Source organism: Stenella coeruleoalba (genome assembly GCF_951394435.1).
Source record: "Stenella coeruleoalba genome assembly, chromosome: 8".
NCBI lineage: Eukaryota > Metazoa > Chordata > Mammalia > Artiodactyla > Delphinidae > Stenella > Stenella coeruleoalba.
The window spans coordinates 36,161,186-36,181,038 of NC_137154.1; the positions used below are offsets into that span (position 1 = coordinate 36,161,186).

At 45.4% G+C, this 19,853-nt stretch overlaps 1 protein-coding gene across 12 annotated transcripts in view; it reads right to left on the bottom strand.

Moving 5' to 3' along the window:
* The window catches only part of NAV2 (neuron navigator 2), an 840,045-nt gene that overhangs the window by 84,509 nt on the left and 735,683 nt on the right, over positions 1-19,853 (bottom strand). The window contains exon 1 of one of the 12 annotated variants that reach the window (XM_079930283.1): positions 7,268-7,797. The exons of the other annotated variants lie outside the window; for them this stretch is intronic. Within the exon in view, the coding sequence (XP_079786409.1) occupies positions 7,268-7,293 (26 nt within the window). The 5' untranslated portion in view covers positions 7,294-7,797. Of the gene's footprint in view, positions 1-7,267; positions 7,798-19,853 lie in introns of those variants that run through there. 12 annotated transcript variants of the gene reach the window in all.

Genomic DNA, 19,853 nt, shown 5'->3' on the forward strand with positions numbered 1-19,853 from the left:
AAGTTATAAATGTCATAAATTATTTGATTTGCAAGGGTTGTTTAAGTGCTTAGAAAGATTTTGCTTGTTAGCCTGCTAAAGTCTACCCCATCCAACATTTGGAGAGCATGAGGAAACCAGGTATGTTAAGTTTACGAATGCAATCTGAAATATTCAAGGAGGGAAATCCCTGGTGGTCCAGTAGTTAGGACCTGGCATGCTCACTGCTGGGGGCCTGGGTTCGATCCCTGGTCGGGGAACTAAGATCCCACAAACCTCGCGGTGCAGCAAAAAATAAATAAAATAAAATATTGAAGGAAACTTAATTATCCAAGTACTAATTAAATTCAAGTCTGAATTAATAAAGTACTAATCAAATAACAAGTGGAAACGTTCTTAATGCATACAAAAATACTTGACTTACAGATAAGATTTGTAAGAAAACAGGTTTCGAAATTAAAACTTCAACAGTTGAATAGTAAAACCTAATTAATTCTAAGACATTCTTTTTGGGTACAAAAGCGTTCCTCAGACATTTAGAAAAATATTAAAGCAGATTTCATTTTGTGAGTGAATGAATGATTTTTATATGAACGACCAGAAGAATAAATGAACACAAGACAGCATCTATTCTCTTCACCAGTCTTCCCGTTTCACTTCACCTTCACTCTATATTGTAAGACTGCCAAGACTACTCCAAAAGTCTTAGTGGAAACAGCATTGTGCTCAATAGCCTTGGGAAACAAGCAGAACTCTGGGGGCCTCCTCCTGCCTCGGGTTCTATCATAGGAATCTAAAAGGCAAGTGGGGCCCACAGCTTGGCTGGTTCCCGTCTTTTTTTTTTTTTTTTTTAATTTCAAAACAGCATATGATGTTTATGTCCTATAAATTCTTTGGCTGGGACATCTAGAGAAATGGCAAGAAGATGCTTCCACTGACTCCTCAGAACCATCAACACAAAAAGATCATTTCCCCTCCAGATCACAGCCATGTCCCTTTTTTTGTCCTCAATGAAAGGTCCTCCACTGGTGGTCATATCAGGGCACAACTGCAGTTATAAGTGATCAGATTGGAAGATGACCTTCACCTATTTTTGCCAGTGGGTGGGCGGAAAGAATTCCACCAAACATTTGCTATTTTTCTTCAAGACTCCTAAACTCAACGTTTTTGAGTCCCGAGCCAGGGGACTTGAATTCATTTTGCTCACCTCACCCCGTCAGCCAGCACCCTCTATGTGCCAGGCGCCACGTGAGGTTCCGGGGGGTACAGTGATGACTCAGTTGTCCCCACCCTTGACCGCAAAGCCAGTAGATGTGACAGGCAAGAACACACAGCTCAGACACAAAGGAAAATGTAAAATGGGAAGGTCAGCAAGGGAAACTGCACTGGTTTCAGACATTTCTACAGCCTTCAATAGCCCGTCAAACCACCAGCCAAGTGCCGGCACAAGGCAACAGACGGCAGCATGGCAAAGCCCAGGCCCACCGATGCTCTCTGCTATGCTGCGCTCTCCTTCAAGGCTTGGAAGTGGCAAAGCCAAGGAGCCACGAGAGCCAGGCCCTGGCCCCAGCCCTCCCCAGAACTGCTTCCTATTAGAGTTTGGACATTGCACTTACTCTTAGTTCCCAGTCTCTCATGAGGGAGGTGGATGCAGCCATCCCAGAGGTGCTTTCTAACTGCCATCCTGGGAGCTTAAGCTCAGAGAAAAGCTAGTAGAGGCAAAGGGGCACTGAAGGTCCCCCCTGGTCAGAGCATCTCCTCTCATTCAGTAAAAGCTACCAAAGGAGTAAACTGCACTTCCTAGTTTCTGGGCTTCTTCGTGGCTGATTTCACCCCTTAAATGATTATCTTTAAAGCCCACGCTGAGTCTTTCAAGTATTTGGAATAGGTGCTAATATCTTATACACAGGAGATGATTTCTTAGCCCTGAGTTGTAACTGCTCTCTTTAGACAGACACGTGCTTTCTCATTTGACTCAACCCCCCATCTGAGCCTTTGCACTCACATACGCTACCTGACTGACCCGGCAATTTGAGTTTGAGACCCTCCTATAGAGGCATTACAACCCAATGCACAAGAGGTTCTTCATGAGACCACTGTTTATCCACAGAGGAATAAGACGCAATCTTACCTAATACTTAAAGCCACCATTGGCGGTGTTTACCAAATGCCAGGCACTGTACTAGGCACGGTACGTGGATTATTCCACCTCCCATTTTCCACTGGATGAACCGAGGCTAAGAGCCCAGAGCTCATCAGGATAGGACTCAACCAGGGTCTCAATGCCTCTCGTCAGAAAGAGAGTACCTGTAGGTCAGCTTCAAAGTCTCTGTCTGCTAACCAGCAGAATCTCAAAAGAACCTCGACTGGTTGACAGCAACCAAGTATAATATCAGTGAGACCCCATGTTGGCCAAGACACCGCATTTTAACCAGAGCCAAGGCTCTCCAAAGTGACCAGAAAATCCATTAAAAAATGGAAAGGCCCATAAGACAAGGAGATCCAGTTTCAGAGTCTTACAAGAGATTCTGACATCACTGTGTCAGGAATTCAAATGCCACTCAGAGGGCTTAAAGCACAATTTTAACAGCCCAAACACAAGCTATCTGCTATGAAAAACGCAGGTGAAAGAATCATAAATTATTCCAGCCTCTCACACTCCCTGTTTTCCTCACTGTTGTAGGGAGTTAGCATTCCATACAACCAAGGAAGAGTAACCTGCTTTCACCAGACCCTCCTGAGAAATCACCTCTAATTTGGACACATTTTTAATATTGAGCTCTTCTGGGGAGTATCTTGATATATCAGGAATCTGTAATGGTTCTGAATTAACGTGATACTATATTTACAACTTCATCTTCCATGAAATAAAAAGGCAAAACCGAATCCCAAGGTTAGAGGGATGATTAAACAGATTTTTCCACTAGGATTTACACACCCAGGCATAAGGAATCCTGGCTTTCAGCAAAAGACTGAAAAGTTACTGAAGGATCTGGAGGGTCATTACACTTTCCAAATGGACTCCCTGTGAGATAATGTTGTTTATGCAAGGGAAAGACATGCTTAAATGATGTGAAAAAAATCAGATTGCAGATAAATATTAGTTCTCTGCTCACTAATAAACCACAGCAGGTTAGCAGAGATGAAGTACTGTAACTCTGGTTCTCAAAAGCAGCCTTCACAAAGCAACGGATCCTAATCCCCTCTCCCCCAAAACCCCAAGGGCTGGGTCTACTTCCAGAAGGCCCTCACCGTTCTCAGAAACAGTCTGGACAGCCCTGCCCCCGCCTCTGACTCTCTCCTGGTGACTAAGCCCGCACCGTAGAGCCACCCAGGGCTGTGTCCCGGCCTTACCTGCTCACTTTTCCAGTTCTGCTCCAGAATCACAGCAGAGCTCATTTCCAGGGCCCTGTGCCCCCCACCAGACAGCTGTATTCACTTGCAAAAGCCCAGACTGGTGGAACTTGTTTTCTGGCTATTGTTCAAGGCAATTGTTCCTGTGAAACCCCAGGGCCCAGCGGAATGAGATCCTTTGGTGTGGATGAGTGAGCAAGCCCAACCAGGGCTTAGCAGCAACCCCTGGGGAAGGGAAAAGGTTTGGCTACCTCCATTTCCCACCAGACAGGTATGTTAACTATTTCCTCCCCAGGAGATTTTCTCAGGAGCATCACCTCCTCCCAGCACTGCCGGAGCCTGTTAAGAAAATCGACCTTCAAAGAATGCAGCAGGACTCCTGCAGAAACCTACCTTTCGCTGCCTATCTGAGAATGATAAGGGCCAACTTTAATTGAAGTTTAAAGCTGTGCTAGACTCCATGCTAATTATATTACTTGCATTCTTTCATTTAATCTGCTCAACTCTATGATAAAAATAATAACTACATAATATAATATAATATATAATAATAACGACAGCTTACTTATATTTTCTCCTGGGTACCATGAGATAGAGACTAATTCTATACCCATTCTAGAGATGAGACAACTAACGCTTGGAAAGAAAGGCCCAAAGGTCATACAACTAGGAACTGTTGAAGCTGGGATTCATACACAGATCCGAGAGCGTTCAACCACCTCATTTATTTATTCATTTGACACATTTTCATGAACACCTACATGTGTATTAAAAGGACTTTAAAGTTTTCCACATGAAAAAAAAGATAGCTACTTGAAAACAGCGATGAGCAAACAAGCCACCCTTCCTGGTTTCACCCCTGGGATCAGCCTACAGGGTCTTGCTTTTGCAAAATGACCCGGAACCTGAGCTCAAATTAAAGAAAGGGCAGAGTTAGATACTAATCCCAGTAAATTTAGTCTCACCTAGCAGTGGGCTAGGGTACCATAAACCCCCAAGGCTCTGCATGGAGGCAGCATATGCTCTGGAGGAAAAAGCAAAACAGATCTAGGTTTGAACCCTAGCCCTGCCATTTGCTTTGTCAGAGCATCTTCACCTCCAGGAGACCCAGGTTTCCTCCTGTGTGATCTGGTGCTAATTAACACCCAGTCCTCATAAGCCTTCTGTGGGACCACATCAGATCTCCAGGCACAGAGGAGACAACCAGCTCCTGTCAGCTGCAGCCCTGGATCCAGGGACTTTGCAAGGACCGCAGGAAGGAGACACAGGCCCACAATATGCAATAGATGATAAAGTTCTAGCGCAAGAGTTTGCTGCCATAAACGGGCAGTGTCCCGGGGAGAAGCAGCTTCTACAGACAGTGCCAGGTGCAAGGCCAATCATTTGAGGTGGAGAGAGGGAAACAGGAACCCCATAAAGAAGGCTCCAAGGGGATTTAGTAGCACTCAGAATGCCTGGGGTTGAGTTTCACCCCACGGCACCTTTGTCCCATTTTGGTAACTCATTCCTTCGACAAGTAGGTGGTCCCCTGAGTAAGCGTGAAATTCCTCCTTTGGCTCCAGGGGCTGGTTGGGCTACAAACCCCAGAGCTCTGGTCCAGATGCCCTATACCCTCATTGTTAGAATAGGCACCAGCGTGTCTGCTGGCCTTAGCTACACAAAGGGCTCTCTCCTCCAAGGCTCCACCAGAGAAGGCTGCTGACACTTGGTCCACAGCCGCCTGGCTTTTGCCAAAGATCTCAACAAACTCGTCCTGTTGTTCTGTTTACCAGAGGACATGAGTACCCTATACATCAACAGAATTCAGCAATAGCTAATGAAAATAGCAGCAAACGCTCACACAAGCTGAGAAGTTTTAATAGTGGGCTCCAGGCACTTTGCTAAAGCACTTTACATATGTTATCCCACACACTCCTATTACACTATAAGGCACAAACTATCAACGGCCCCTTTTTATAGATGTGGAAACTGAGACTTACAGGGGCTATGGTGACCTGCCTACGGTGCCAGAGCTAATAAATGGAGCTGGATTTGAACCTAGATCTGCATGGTTCTAAAACCCAAGCTCTTCTTAACCACATTCATTCAACCTAAGAGCAGAGGCAAAGAGGCTTTTAAGCAGATCATAGTCATATAAGAACTCTGAACTCTCACTTGTTCTCCAAAAAACCCAGGACACCTTTTAATGCAGTCAACTTATTTCAAAAACATCTCCAAGTAGTTAAAGATAAGCTGGGGTGGGGATCCCAGACAGGGCACTGACTGGCTGCCCTAGGTCTAGAGTAGGTGGGGGGATGTGAGGGTCCCAACATTTCCATTAACACCGCCCACCCACACATACTCACACTCACCTCCCCATACATCTTAGGAGTCCGGGAACCTGAATGCATAAAACAGAACTACAACTGCCTCAGGGCTGCCGGTCAGGGGTCTGCCCTTAAGCTACGTCTTCTGGGGCAATGGGATGGGGAGGAAAAAGAACTCGGGTCAAGAAACAGACACTCCAAATCAGCTCTGGGACTCAAGAGCAGCTCAGCCCTAGCTAATTAGCCATCTCCGTCACACATGTGAACGGCTAGTGCCAAGCCTGGGTCAGCATTAACATTCTGGGTGTACAACCTCTCCCTCCGGGACTCCATAAATCCAGCTTCTTGGGAGGCAGCCGGAGAGTTCCAGGGCACAGTTCCAGCAGCCCAAGGCCACCTCCAAGGCCACTGACCTTCCCAGATTTGACTTTCACTTGGGCTTCTGCCCCCCTGAACCAGGTACAAAGCCAACCAGCACAAATCCAGTCACAGATTCATCCATGACTCCGAAAGCCTCAGAGAGATTAGCAGACTCCCAGGTAGGTCCTGCTGCCAAAGCAGTTACTTTTTAATACCACCCGGCTCCAGAGACAAGCCGAATCTGAGAGGCCCAGGCAGGCCGTGCTTGCAAGTATCATGTGCACTTTGGTGAGTCCTCCACAATAAAAACTGCCCTTCCTCCAGCTGAATCCACATTTAAACCTACAGATAAAACCATCCTGAGCCATCTGCCAAGCCCAACAAGGAAGGCAGGGTGGTGGCCAGTCCCAGCTTTGCCTAGTATCTGTGTGACCTTAAGCATGTTCCCTTAACCTCTCCTGGCTCCCACTGCCTCACCTCAAAATTTAAAATAATACTGCTGGCTTTGCAAGAAAAGTTAAATGAGACAATGCCTGTTAGGTGCTTGGCAAGTAGTAGGTGGCAACGAACATTGTTTTCTCTTCCCCTTGTCTGGCTTAAAAATAAAAATGCTCCTCTTTGGGCAGCTTTAGAGCACCCCTAACAAACAAGAAAAGTGCTCCTACTTAAATCTATGCCATCTCTCCCAGAGCCTAGTTTCCACAAAAAAACCCACCTGGTAATTTGCAGCATTAGTAAACACAACCACAAGTTCACCCGGCTTCTCAGACTCCAAACAAAACCTCCAACTGCAAGTCATTTCAATCAGGGCCCTCTGAACCACCAGCAGCCCTCGCCCTCGCGCGGGGCCCATGTTGCCTCTCTCTAATTCCCCCACCCCCCCCAGGCTCAAAAGTCTCCTCCAAAAAGCTTGAAATAAGGACCTAAGAGAGCTGGTGATCAACACCCAGTGTTTTGGTCTCAGCAGCCTAATTTGATAAGATGGTCTGGAAAATACTGACATTACCCAAATGTCCAGGTGGACCAAGGACATTTGGGTAATGCTCTGTCAGGCTGCCTTTAAGATTATCAAGGTTAAAATGAAAAGGGCTGGGGTGGGAAGGAAAAGGATGCTGAATTTCCTGACCAGTGACTCCCCCGCGACTTAGCTCACTGGGATTTCGGCAGCTGCACCACTGGCTTCTCTGTATGGCTTTCCGATACCATCCAAGGTAGTACAGGCACCACACCCTGCCCCAGGCCCTAGAAATTTTAGAATATCGTCCTACCTTGTAAGGTTCCTAGGCCAGAGCATTTCACTACATTGTGGTCCTTCGAGAAAGCAGACAAAGAAGCTGAATGAATCTCACGAAGGCAATTCCATCAGCCAGCCAGCCAGCCAGCCCACGCCGGGCCTGGGAATTCCAGGCACCCAGCAACTCTGCTACTGAAGTACCAGCTAGAAGGGGATCTCCATGCCCCTGCCCAGGAAAGAAACCGGATCCACCAACAAAATTAACCCCTAAAGTGCCAAAGGAGCGAGAGGTCAGGCCTGAGTGCTAGTACCAAGTCAGCTGTGAAAAGTTTCAGCAAAGCAAAAGCTAACACCAAACTCGGAAACTGTTACCGTAAAGCACCTAGTGGAAGGGCGCTCCTATGGTCCCAAGGGAGTCGGTAACAGTTGGTCAAGCTGAATAAAACCTAGACGTGAAAGAATATTCTAAAAACCCATGGACTGTGCTAAAATGTTGGAAAAAGTCTCTCAGCTAAAACTGCTACTATTAATGACACAGAAATCACTGACGGTAACATTACTTAACTAATTCCATCAACAATTGAATGCAAAGCATTTAACTGAAATGATTAGGCTACAGAGATAACTTCTGAATCTGAGAGGGAAAAGATACCTATTTGTATAGCTAACAATGATGTACGTTATTTCCGGTGATGTCAATTTTGATGCGGTGCCAACAAAAATATGCATTAATTCCTCATGGCTTTTGTTTTTGTTTTTTTTAAAGACGCTCGGTCTATGCATGGCTACTTTAAACATTACAGTACAGAGGCTAGGAGGGGAGGTGGGACGGGAGAGAGTCCCAGTTCTGTGATGGGAAGGGGTTGCACCATCTAAGCCCTATTAAAACCTGTAATCAAGGAATTCAGAAGGAGCTATGTAAACAGATGCTGTGAACAATGAACAATTGTTTTATTAGTGAGAATTCAAAGGCAAAATAATGTCATAGCCACAAGCTTTTATTTTAAAATGAAGGAGGATTAAGATGCTCTCCAAAACCCTTTCGCCCTCTCCAAAAATCCTACCAGCTGGCTCCCGGCAGCTTTCAAAGACTTTCCTTGAGAAAGGCTCTCTCCCTGGCCCGGGCTGCCTCTCCAATCAGTTGGGGGAATAGGGGGTTACGAGTGCGTGTTTAGAAAGGGGGGAGGGTAGGCGAGGAAGCAATAACTGGCCCCAAGCAAGGTCTCGGTGTGGTCAGTGTTTGCTCAGCAAACAGAAGCCTTTCAAAGGAGGAATGAAGAGCCATTCCTCCCCGACCCAAAAGTGGGGGAATAAAAGGTCAGCTCAGAGAGGAAGCGAGGGTCTAGTGGGGCTTCCCAGGTGAATGAAAAAGCAAATGTGTCCAGGAGCACAGATTGTAATCTTGAAGGAGTCTCAACCAAAGTTAATCATTCACATCTCATCCCTTAGGGCCCTCCCGCAGCTGAAAAATTGAGGCCAGCCTCTGCAGTGGGAAGTGGAAGGCAGAGGCTGGGTGAGGGAGGGGTGAGTTCAGGGGAGGCCAGAGTATCCCAGATTTAGAGACAAAGTCAGGATGGACCCAAACTCTGGCTGACAAAGATGCTTTAAACCATTCCTCTTACCTTCTATACTGTCTCTGGAACTGAATTATCTTTACAACATGACTTGTTTGAGAATCTCGCTGACTTCTGGGTTAATTTAGGTAGAACGACTACGTATATGGAGACATACATACATATATGGAGACATACATACATAAACACACACACACACACACACACACATGCATATATACATACACACATAAAAAATTCCCGCTGTTTCCTGCAGTTGTTCCTTATTTTAAGCAAATATGATACGTAAAAATGCAAATTAACTGCCAAGACAACTAAGGGATCCATTCATTCATTTATTCATTCAACTAACAGATATTTACTGAGCACCTGCTATACAAGAGTCAACAACACAGACAAAAAATTCCTTACTCTAATGGGAACTTACTGTTTAGTGATAGAACTATACAATAAATGAGACAAAATATAAATTATAGAGTATGTTATAGTGATAAGTGCAAAGGAGAAAAAGTAATGTAGGGAAGAGGCTGTGATTTGTCAAGGAGGGGTGTCTGAAATTTTACATAGGGTGGCTAGGGAAGGCCTGCTGAAGGGATGATTACGACAGATCTGAAAGAAGTGGGGGAGTTGGTTAGGTGAATATTCTGGAGGTAATAGCCTTCTAAAAGAGGGAACGGTCAGTGCAAAGGTCCTGAGACAGGATACAACTTGCACATTCATTCCAAAGACCCAGATCCCAGTGTGGCTCGAGCAGAGTGAGCAGTGAAGCAAAGGGAGCCTAGGAGGTCAGGTCAGAGGGGTGAAGGGAGGGTCCCCGAGGAGAGCCTGGCAAGTCACTGTAAGCTTCTTGGCTTTCACTCTGGGAGAGATGCACTGGAAGGTGAATAATGGAGTTTTCTCCTTATATAAAAGTTCGTGTAAATCTTCAACACTAATTATACAATTATGCACAATATTTTTCAAGGGCAATTTTATTACACAAGACAATATAGTTTAAAAGGGTCTCAGTCCTCTCCCTGTGGTTAAAAGTAAAGATCACATCTTTACTGTGAGACGCTCTGAATTCTTTGCAGCTATGGGTTCAGATTTAGCTAGGGCTTTTCCATGCTCTGAAAGGCAACACTCAATATGGCTAAGAGATCCAGCAACAGGAGGAGATAAGAAAAGGAAGGTAGGTCAACCAACTCTATGAGAGCAGATGCCCTTTGGCTCTTTGCAAAGAGCCAAACTTACCCTGTCATTTCTGACCCTGGTTTCCAAATAGGCCAAATTCCAAAGACCTTCTAGAACTCACAACATTTTTCTCCACAGAAACAATGTTATCAATGATGTCAAGGTTCTCAGGTTAACTCACAGAGCCATTTTTTAAACCAAAAAGCAGCTGATCAACTCTACCCAGGTATCAAAGAGTAGAATAAAACTTTATTCTTAGAATACAGTAGGTAATTAGAGAAAACAGAAAACCATTGAAATGAATCTAAAAAGATGTTCACTTACTTCTAATGAATACTTTCATTAAAATAATACTAATAATACTATTTTATTAAAATAATACTAATATTAAAATAATACTTCACTCCTTCTCCAACATCATCGGTTTCTCTCTTTTTACTGGCTCTTTCCCACTGGCCAAGAAATATTTCACCTATTTCATCAAATAAAACAAAACTTTCTTTAACCCCGCATCCACATTCTCCTCCAAGACCATGTTACAGCAGAACACCTCAAAGGAGCTGTCTATACTCCAACTCCTATGGCCCATTGTCTCTTCAACCCACCAGGAAGACTTGCATCCCCCTCGCTCCACTGAAACTGTTTTGTTTCTCCCAAGAACATCAATGGCTTAATTCTTGCCAAAGCCAATGGCCCTTCTGCTACCAACGCGGCAGCATGTAGCTAGGTTGGCAGCTTCCTCCTTCCGGAATGGGTCTCTTCCAAGGTTTCCATGCCATCATCTGCACCTGGTTTCATCCTCCCTCACTGGCTGTGTCTCTCTGTCCCTTACGTCAACCTCCTCCCCTCCACACCTCTAGGGTTTGGTCCCTTGTCCCCTACTCTTTTCTACCTAGTCTTTTCTTAGGTGATCTCATCTGGGGCTTCAAATACTAGACGTAGACAACTCTACGTTTGTCAAAGAGAAGTTTGCTTCTCTAGCCTGGCCCCCTCTGTGTACTCAACACATCTCAAATCTAATTCACCTCAGACAAAACTATTGTTTCCAACTTCCAATCTGTGTGCATCCCACTGCCAAAGTCGTCCCCTTCCCAGTCAACGCACACTATCCACCAGTCATCTATCAGTCTCTCTTTCCCCTTCATGCCTCCTCTACAATCCACTAACGAGCCCTTTTGGCTATACCTCTCCAATGCACTTTGAACCTGATCACTATTCAGCATCTACAGTAAGATCACATTGGCCCAAGCCACCATCATCTCTCTCCACCGTCAGACACCTCCCTGATCGCCCAGCCTTCCTTCTTGCCCTGCTAGCATCCATCAGCCACCCTGCAGTGACAGTGACCTTTCAAGTATATATCAGATCAAGTTGCCTTTCTGCCTAAAACCCTCCAAGAAGGCTTCCCTGGTGGCGCAGTGGTTAAGAGTCCGCCTGCCGATGCAGGGGACACAGGTTCGTGCCCCAGTCCAGGAAGATCCCACATGCCACGGAGTGGCTGGGCCTGTGAGCCATGGCCGCTGAGCCTGCGCGTCCGGAGCCTGTGCTCCGCAACGGGAGAGGCCACAGCAGTGAGAGGCCCGAGTGCCGCAAAAAACAAACAAACAAAAACAACCCTCCAAGAGCTTCCCAGGGAACTTAGAATAAAATCCAAATTCATTAGAATAAAATCCAAATTCGTTCCCTTGGCCTAAAAGAGATCTGACTCCTGCCCACTCCCTCTGCCATTCTGCCCCTCTCTTTCATTATGTTCAAGTGCAGGGCCCACTTGGGCCCTGGAACATACTAGGTCTCTTCCCATTTCATAGGCCCTGTGCTGAGTTCCATTTGCCTGGAATGCTCTCTCCCCACAACTCCCCATGGCTGCCTCCTTCTCATGGTTCACGTCTTGGTTGGAATGTCACCTCCTCAGGGATTCCCTCTAGACTCTGGCCCAGTTACTTTCCACTCCATGATACTTCATGGTACTTACCAGGCAGCACATTATTCGTTTATTTTGTGTGCGTGTGTGTGTGTGTGTGTGTGTGTGTGTGTGTGTGTGTGTCTGGGGGAGGGGGTGTTATTGTCTGTATTTTCCAAAAAAAAAATTACCAGTAAGCTCCTTGAGGGCAGGAGTGCTGTCTGCTTTTGTTTTGGGAGATCTCCTCCCAGCGCCTAGGGCATCGATGATGTAGTCCTGGACCAACTGGGTACAGGAGGACAAAACAGTGAACTGAACTCTCTGTGCAGTCTCTGGCAACTTCTGGTACTGCCCAGGACTTTAATTCAATGCTTCTTAATCCTTTACTTGGTCACAGACCCATTTGAGAATCTGATAGAAACCCAGGTCTGTTTCTCTGTAAACAAAAATGTATGCTGACATTTTGTGCACCATTTCAGGGATGCACTGATCCCCTGAAGCCTGTCCATATGCCCCAGGTTAAGGGCAGCTGCTTCTGAGGTTTATGGCAGTGGCTCTACACAAGGTCTAGTTTCACATTCATTCTATCACCTTTTGTTTCCTTAATTCAGGAGCCAGCCTGATCCCCATTTGGGTTGCTTTCTTCTGGTTTGCTAGTAACAGAACAAAGAGAGAAAAGAAGGAAGGCAGGCTCTCCTGGATGGATGAACAGGAGTGGGAAGATAAGGGGCTAAAACAATACCTGTGAAGGGCTTCCCTGGTGGCGCAGTGGTTGAGAGTCCACCTGCCGATGCAGGGGACACGGGTTTGTGCCCCGGTCCGGGAAGATCCCACATTCCGCGGAGCGGCTGGGCCCGTGAGCCATGGCTGCTGAGCCTGCGCGTCCGGAGCCTGTGCTCCGCAACGGGAGAGGCCACAGCAGTGAGAGGCCCGCGTACCGCAAAAAAAAAAAAAAAAAAAAAAAAAAAAGAATACCTGTGGAAATGAGAAGCATCGCATTGCCCACCACTGAATTTTACTGACTGCGATCTGCAGTAGACAGTGGTAAGGGGAGAAATACTCCAGAGGTCTTCAGCAAAGCCTTCCCAGTATAGGAGTTAACACTAGGGAATTTGTGATTTTTAACAGAAATTATAAGACACGAGGTAGCTTTGGGGTAGAAAATGAATAACATTCAACCAACAGCCATTTAGTGCCTGACCTGACTCCAGACTGGACATTGGGGATTTAAGGGCAAGTGGAAGAAAATATCCCATCCCTGATGGAGCCATTTACTCAGAGCAGACAAACAAGGAAAGTCATTCTGGATACTACGGGAAACGCGATGAAGGAAACATACAGGTTTGAGCCCTGGTCCGGGAAGATCCCACATGCCGTGCAGCAACTAAGCCTGTGTGCCACAGCTACTGAGCCTGCACTCTAGAGCCCGTGAGCCACAACTACTGAGCCAGCGTGCCACAATTACTGAAGCCCACGTGCCTAGAGACCGTGCTCTGCAACAAGAAAAGCCACCGCAACGAGAAGCCCGCGCACCTCAATGAAGAGTAGCCCCTGCTCGCCACAACTAGAGAAAGCCCGCACGCAGCAGCAAAGACCCAACGCAGCCAAATATAAATAAGTAAATAAATTTATAAAAAACAAAAAATATAGATTATTAAAAAAATATTTTATTTATTGTTTTAGCTGCATTGGGTCTTTTGTTGCTACACATGGGCTTTCTCTAGTCGCAGCGAGCGGGGGCTACTCTTAGTTGTGGTGCGCGGGCTTCGCATTGCGGTGGCTTCTCTTGTTGCAGAGCACAGGCTCTAGGCGCGCGGGCTTCAGCAGCTGTGGCACTTGGGCTCAGTAGTTGTGACTCGCGGGCTCTAGAGCGCAGGCCCAGTAGTTGTGGCGCATGGGGTTAGCTGTTTCACGGCATGTGGGATCTTCCCAGACTAGGGCTCAAACCCATGTCCCCCGCAATGGCAGGCGGATTCTTAACCACTGCACCACCAGGGAAGTCCCAGAGATGCCTCTTCTAACAGGGTGCCAACTAACTACAAACCAACTCCCAAATGGCAGCATTTTCAACAAAGGATACGTGAGGCCAAAGTTATTTTCAATGACAACGATAATTCAGATTTACATACTTTACTGCCTATAAATCTCATTTAATTCTCCCAACTGTGCCAACAAATATTATTATCCTTACGTTACAGAAAAACAAACTGGAACGCAGATAACCCAGACGCCTTGCTCATAGTCATACAAGTACTAAGGGACCGATTGAAGCCCATGCCTTCAGATGGCAAATCCTGTTCAGTTTCCATAACTCCACGTGCTTAGAGTAGCAAACATTTCCAGGTCACTGTGCCAACAGATGTCACTAACAGGTTATCCTTTAGCTGCTTCTAATACTTTGGACTTGGTCCTGTTTAGATCTACCCTTCCACCAAATTCTATGCTATCATGTCTTCTACTGTATTCCCAGTGACTGTTCTCTTTAAAATATTGGCTGGGTTCTGACTTTTATGTGCCAGGCATTGTGCTGGGTAAACAGTGGTAGGCAAAAGAGAAAAGGTCTCACTCTCCCCCTCATGGAGCTTATAGTGCGGTGTTTGCGGGGATGTCAGGCAATCAAATAGAAAACAAATACATTTAATTGCAAACCATGATACATGCCATGAAAGAAAAGCATAGTAAGCTGTGGGAGCACATCAGAGGGGAGAAGAGGAGATCACTGCTTATAAAGTCAGAAAAATCTGTGCCTAGGCTGCCTGTACAGGAATGCTGTGCAACGCTAAAAGTTGACAGTTTGGTGAAAAATTTTAATTTTGTGCATATTTATCTATAGCTTTCCACATAATAAAATGAGATTATCCCATAAATCCCATCCCAAACACCCTCGGCTAATATACGACAGCCACAAAGATTCCTGACATTGTCCCCACGGGCAATAAGGAGTAACAGCAGATCAGAAAGTTAGTTCATCTGGTGTTTAGGGATCAATTTAGAGTTAGGGCTTCCTGCATCTTTGGTCATTGTAATAAACCTGGTTATTTGGAAGAAAATAGTTAAAACAAAAACAAAAAACCAAAGAAGCAAATCCACATGGCAATTTGGTCTTTCGAAAAACAAACAAAAAAATAAATAAAGGAAATTTAAAATAATACCATTGGTTCTAAGGGGTTGTATTTTGATAATGCTGTTATGGGTGCATAGGGAGAATCTCAAGAGTTCAAATATTTATTTTTGCAGCTGGACTATTATCTATCTCTATGAAGATGGATGGGTAATGAATAAAATATTTCAAAGCCACTCTTTGGCTTTTTTTCACGTGGCTCCAGCTGCAAGGACATCCTTGAGTGTGTCCAGTGCAGGGTGGTGAGATAATGAGCGGGGTGGGGGGCGGGGTGCGGAGAGGCTGCAATAGATGCTAATCAGGGACAGCCTTGAGCTGGCTGGGATCGAAGCCAGTGGTCGGCAGACTCTAGTCTCACGTTACTCACTCGTTACTCCACGCACCCAAGGTGCTCCCTCTGGCCCTGGGTCACTCAGCTCTCACGCTGGAAGTGCCCTGCAAGGCAGTGGAGAAAACACTGACCAGGGCCGGGTTCAGCGAAGTCACTGCCTGACGACGGCTCAGATTGCCTGCCTGCTCGGCGAGCCGACCGCCACCCCAGAGGGTCCCGAAGGCCCCTCCAAGCATGAACGTTTTTATAAGGCTATACCCTTAGATCTCCCGCTGAAATCCCTTTTCGAAAGAAAATTTATTTGTCTGGCGAATTTGACTCATGCTCCCTCTGAACCCTCAGCCCCTGAATTTCCTGCAGACTTTCTAGGTGTCAGGCGTTGTCTCTAATGCTGTAAATACCTCATCCCATGCAACCCTTCCTACAACCCTGAGTCCCTTATAAGAAAAGCTGTCCTGGGACTTCCCTGGTGGTGCAGTGGTTAAGAATCCGCCTGCCCATGCAGGGGGACATGGGTTCAAGCTCTGGTCCGGGAAGATCCCACATGCCACGGAGCAACTAAGCCCGTGAGCCACAAAGCCCCTGAGTCACAACTACTGGAGCCCGCACGCCTAGAGCCCGTGCTCCGTAACAAGAGAAGCCACTGCAATGAGAAGCCCGCGCACCACAAGGAAGAGTAGCTCCCGCTCGCCGCAACTAGAGAAAGCCCACACGCAGCAACGGGGACCCAACGCAGAGAAAAATAAAATAAATAAATGAATTTATTAAAAAAAAAAAAGCTGTCCTGTCCCTTAGCTTGGTATTTCATTGTTTCCCTCCTGAGTTTATAGGGACTATAAAATAGATTCACAATCTCTAAACCACAATCTTGTCTAAGTCAAAGGGAAAAAAAAGTTTGGCAAAGAGCCCAACTTATTCTAGGTATTTGCCTAGTGGGGTGACTAGCTGAAAAGTTACAGACTGGTTAAGAATTAAACTCCTTCCATTTGACCATCAGTCTCTAAGAGAAAAACTGTTTTGAATGAGGGAAGAGAAATAAAACAGAGTGATCAGCACATAGTAAGTGCTTACAAATTTTGCTCTGGGTACTGAAAACCAACTGTGTGCCAGGGATGTACACTGTTGATATCAAAATTCAAAATACTCTAGTAAGATAGATTTTATTGTCCCCGACTCACACATGATCTACGACTCTGAAAGGTGAGCTACGTTGCTGAAGGACAGATAGCTAACAAGTGCTAAAGAACAAGTCTGCCTGATTCATAAGTAAGTGTCCTTTTGAGGATTTTTTTTAAGCTCTCATCGTTATTGAATTATTATCATGGTAGTTATTGTGCTAAATTCTCTGGTCTTATTTTATCCTTCTGACATTCCCTATATAGTAGGTATAAGCCCCTATGTACTAGGGACTGTTATCCCTAATATGTATGAGGATGTTGGGAAGCAGTGGGTTAAGTAACTTACCCAAGGCCACACTGCTAGCGAAGACTGTACTAGGCAGAGCTCGAGTTGAAACCACCCTCATCACCTCTGAATTTTGGCCTTGAGCCTGGTACTTGGCCCACTGGGGACAATTTTCTTCACCTCACCAATAGCCACTTCACCGCTTGAGTATCAAGTACACTGACAACAACCTATACCCATGGGCCCTTTATTGTCTTCCCTTCTTCTCTCCCTCTCTACAGGAGTAGTTGACTCCAAGGGTGGGTAACGTCATGGTAGATCCCACTTCTGTATTTTCATTTGAGTTCAGAGAGAAAGATGAACACTCTCATTCAATTCAGAGCACAGTGCACACTGACACTAAATTTGTAGGTTCAGCTGCAGGCAGCTGGCTGGGCCCAGACAGAAACTTCATTCTTCAGCCAACCTTCTCCCAGACATGGTACCAGGAACAATGGAGTGTGGAGACAAAAAGTGTGTGAATGGTTCAGGGCAGCCCCATCCCCAGTAGCCGGAACATACTCAAGACCACGTTCTTCTAACAGGGCCCCAAGGGCCTCATCTGCACGCACAAATGTCAGAATTATAAGGAAAATATAGAATACAGTCTTTATTTGCAGCTCACACTAGCACGCATACATTTAGCTCCAAGAACGGTCTTTGCATTGTTGTTTGTAATGACAAAAGGAGTGGGACGCCCTGAAAAACCTTTAGTGGGGAAAGAGTTCATCGAACTGTGTCTCCACTACAGAATGGAAAACTGCGTGGCCAACAAAAGTGATGCTGAAAAAAAAAAAAAAAAGTGATGCTGATGGATCCTGATATAAAAAAAAAGATGCTCATGCAATAGTGTCAAACTATAAAAGTAGATGATGAAACCCTTTCCATTTTTAGAGGTTATAGAGCGTAGCAGTTAAAATGAAAGACTACAGGGTCACAATCCCTGGTTCTGCCACTTCCAGCTGCCTGACTTTGGACATGTTGCTTAAGCAACATACGATGGGTCCCTATTCTAGAGTTACTGTAAAAATTATATGAATCATTATAGGTAAAGAGCGTAGAACAATGTCTGGCTCGGAGCAAGTGCTCAAGAAATTTTTGATTTTTTTTCAAAAATAAAATGTGTAAGTGGTTACATGCACAGAAAAAAGTCTGGGAATCACCAAGGTGCTGAGAGTGAATCTCACTGGGTCATATGTTATGATGACATTTTGTTTTTTCCCCTACTGTTTGCTTATCTGTATTTTCTATTTTTCCAAAATAAAATGTTTGGTTTTTCCTTTAATAAGGAAGGAAGAAAATCACCTTTAATTTTATATTTAAATCCTAAGCTTTAATGAGAAACAGAAACCTCACCCAAACTTGTTTTTTAAAAAAAGCTGTGGGTCAGGCCAGGTAATTACAAAACCTGGAGTCTGGAGAAATGGCATGGTGTTTCCTGGTCTTTTCTAGTTCAGCGCCTTAATAACAAGAAAGAATTTGCACCCCAGCGCCTCGGTTCTGAAGATGCACAAGCAGAGCTGGGTAGAGGAAGAGAGCAGAGAGACGGGAAAGTCTGGTTTCATTCTTAGCAATCCACTTGGTTTAAAAAGTCAGGAAGTTTAGTAGATTAAAGGTATTACAGCCACTATTCATAAAGGTGTTTTGTTAGAACTTCCAAATAGCAATCTGGTGAAATAAGCCTTGCACAGCCTTAAATGAAAGCCTCTGTTACAGTACTTAAAGATTCCTAGAGAAGGAAAAAGACACCAGGTATTAATTTACCTGAAGAGCAGCTGCCTGGAAGATACCGTAATGTATCCTATGTAGCCAATGCTATAAAATAGGTTACCAGTCACAGAACGAAGTTTGAGTCCACATCACCCAGTGTAGAACTGCAATTAGCAGTAATGAGAGGCATGTCTGTGTTCTGATAAGAGCCACGGCTGGACACAAATTACAGACTTGGGTCCCTTTCTTCAAAGTCCAAGGACATTTAAAGCTGCTGGAATCCAAGAGGCAGAAGGTGTGTTTTAATTTCTAAACTCACACACTCACACCAACCAACCAACCAACCAACCAAAAAAGTGCCTGATGTACTTATCTCACAAATGCACCTGGGACGGGAAGATTGTGGCAAACTCGGGGGGGAAAGCAACCTCACTGTTATTGAGCCCCCATGAGCACAGCAGGCCCTGTGCTGTTGAAGTCAATTGACAGAAGTTTTCTCATGTCTGGTCTTATACACGGGGCAGAGTCTTCTGAGGCTCTAAATCAATGTCTGAGACACAAATGCCATTTTTCCCCACTATTTGTTTCTTATGAGATCATAGAAGATGTCTCGAGAGACGAGGATTGTCATAGTTAGGGGAAGATGGGGTCAAGGTGAGGAGTCTTAGAGTGGAAAACAGGTAGGATTTGGAGACAGGTAGCCTTGGGAGTGAATTCCGGCTCCAAGAACAAGCTGAGCTGTGTGAGCTGGAGCTCATCTGTCTGTCTGGGCAGTCTCTCATTTGGCCTGGGGAACGAGGATACGATGGTGGTAAGACAGGCCCTTGTCCTCAGGATACTTTGTGCATAAATGAGGTGACAGGCGAGTAGCTGACATTTATAATATGATGTGTTTGGTGCTCTGATAAGGAACAGTTCTAGGATACTATGGAAGCAAAGATGAGGGTCAGCTAATCTGGTCTTGGCAGTTAGTGTGGTCAGGGAAGGCTTCCTGGAGGAGGTGACACTTAATGTGAGCCTTTAAGGATAAGAACCAAGCTATGGGTGGGATGGAGGGGAACACTGTAGGTCAAGAGTACAGGCTCTGCAAAGGCTATGAAACAAGAGAGAGGATAGTGTTGGGGGAATGGTTTGGAGATCAGTGTAGATGCAGACAGGGGAAGAAGGGGCAGGAAATAATGGGGCCAGAGCTCACAGTAGGCCTAATAACAGAGTTTGAACTTTATCCTGACACACATTCATTGCTTCTGGAAAAGCTATGGGAAGCAGGGATGCAGATATAACAAAGGGAGGTTACCCAGCTATATTTCCCACTTTAGAAATCTCCCGCCGTTGCTTGCATCTTGTGTGATTTCTTTGACAAACCCA